At 49.7% G+C, this 750-nt stretch overlaps 1 protein-coding gene across 1 annotated transcript in view; it reads left to right on the top strand.

Moving 5' to 3' along the window:
- Nucleotides 1–428: 428 nt before the first annotated feature.
- The window catches only part of PPP1R32 (protein phosphatase 1, regulatory subunit 32), a 21,998-nt gene continuing 21,676 nt past the window's right edge, over nt 429–750 (top strand). Inside the window, exon 1 of the mRNA XM_011942725.1 lies at nt 429–480. Within this exon, the coding sequence (XP_011798115.1) occupies nt 452–480 (29 nt within the window). The 5' untranslated portion in view covers nt 429–451. The remainder of the gene's footprint in view (nt 481–750) is intronic.

Raw genomic sequence — 750 nt, 5'->3', positions numbered from 1 at the left:
TCTGAGGACATCAGTTCTATTGGGTCAGGGCTCTGCCCTATGACCTCATTTAACTTTAATCCCTCCTTAAAGGCTCCGTCTCCAGTGATCACATCGGGGGAGGGCTAGGGCTTCAACATATGTATTTGTAGTGGGACACGGTTCCGTCCCTAACAAAAGGAAATGAGAGCTCTGGAGGGTCGCACGGTGGCAGTTAAATGGTTGTCCTGGATGTGACACTCTTTCTTCACTATTGCTCACAACCGTTTGGCCAGAACTGGTCACATAGCCCCATGGGGAGCCCAGAAGTACAGTCCCATCCCATGCCCCAGTGGTGGAGAGTCAGAAGTAACGTCGAGCAGCATTGATTTCCACCATCATAATAAACTTTTGAATCTTTACTAAGTGCGGGGCCTGTCTTATGCTTGAATCAAGTGCCAGGGACCAATGGGAGAAGGCTTTATATGAGAAAATGGCACATTCTGAAGTGGAACTCACCAGGTGAGAATGAGACCATCCTAGCATTGAGCCCTGGCTCCTTGGCTGACATGCTGTGTGACCTTACACACGCATCTTCACATCTCTGAGCCTTTGTGTACACATCTATAAAATATGGACAATGTGGCCGGGCACGGTGGCTCATGCCTGTAATCCCAGCACGTTGGGAGGCCGAGGCGGACGGATCACTTGAGGTCAGGAGTTCGAGACCAGCCTGACCAACATGGTGAAACCCCATCTCTACTGAAAATATAAAAATCAGCCGGAAATCGC

Source organism: Colobus angolensis, unplaced genomic scaffold (assembly GCF_000951035.1).
Source record: "Colobus angolensis palliatus isolate OR3802 unplaced genomic scaffold, Cang.pa_1.0 Scaffold21, whole genome shotgun sequence".
Classification (NCBI taxonomy): Eukaryota; Metazoa; Chordata; class Mammalia; order Primates; family Cercopithecidae; genus Colobus; species Colobus angolensis.
This window is presented reverse-complemented; position numbering and strand designations above follow the sequence as displayed.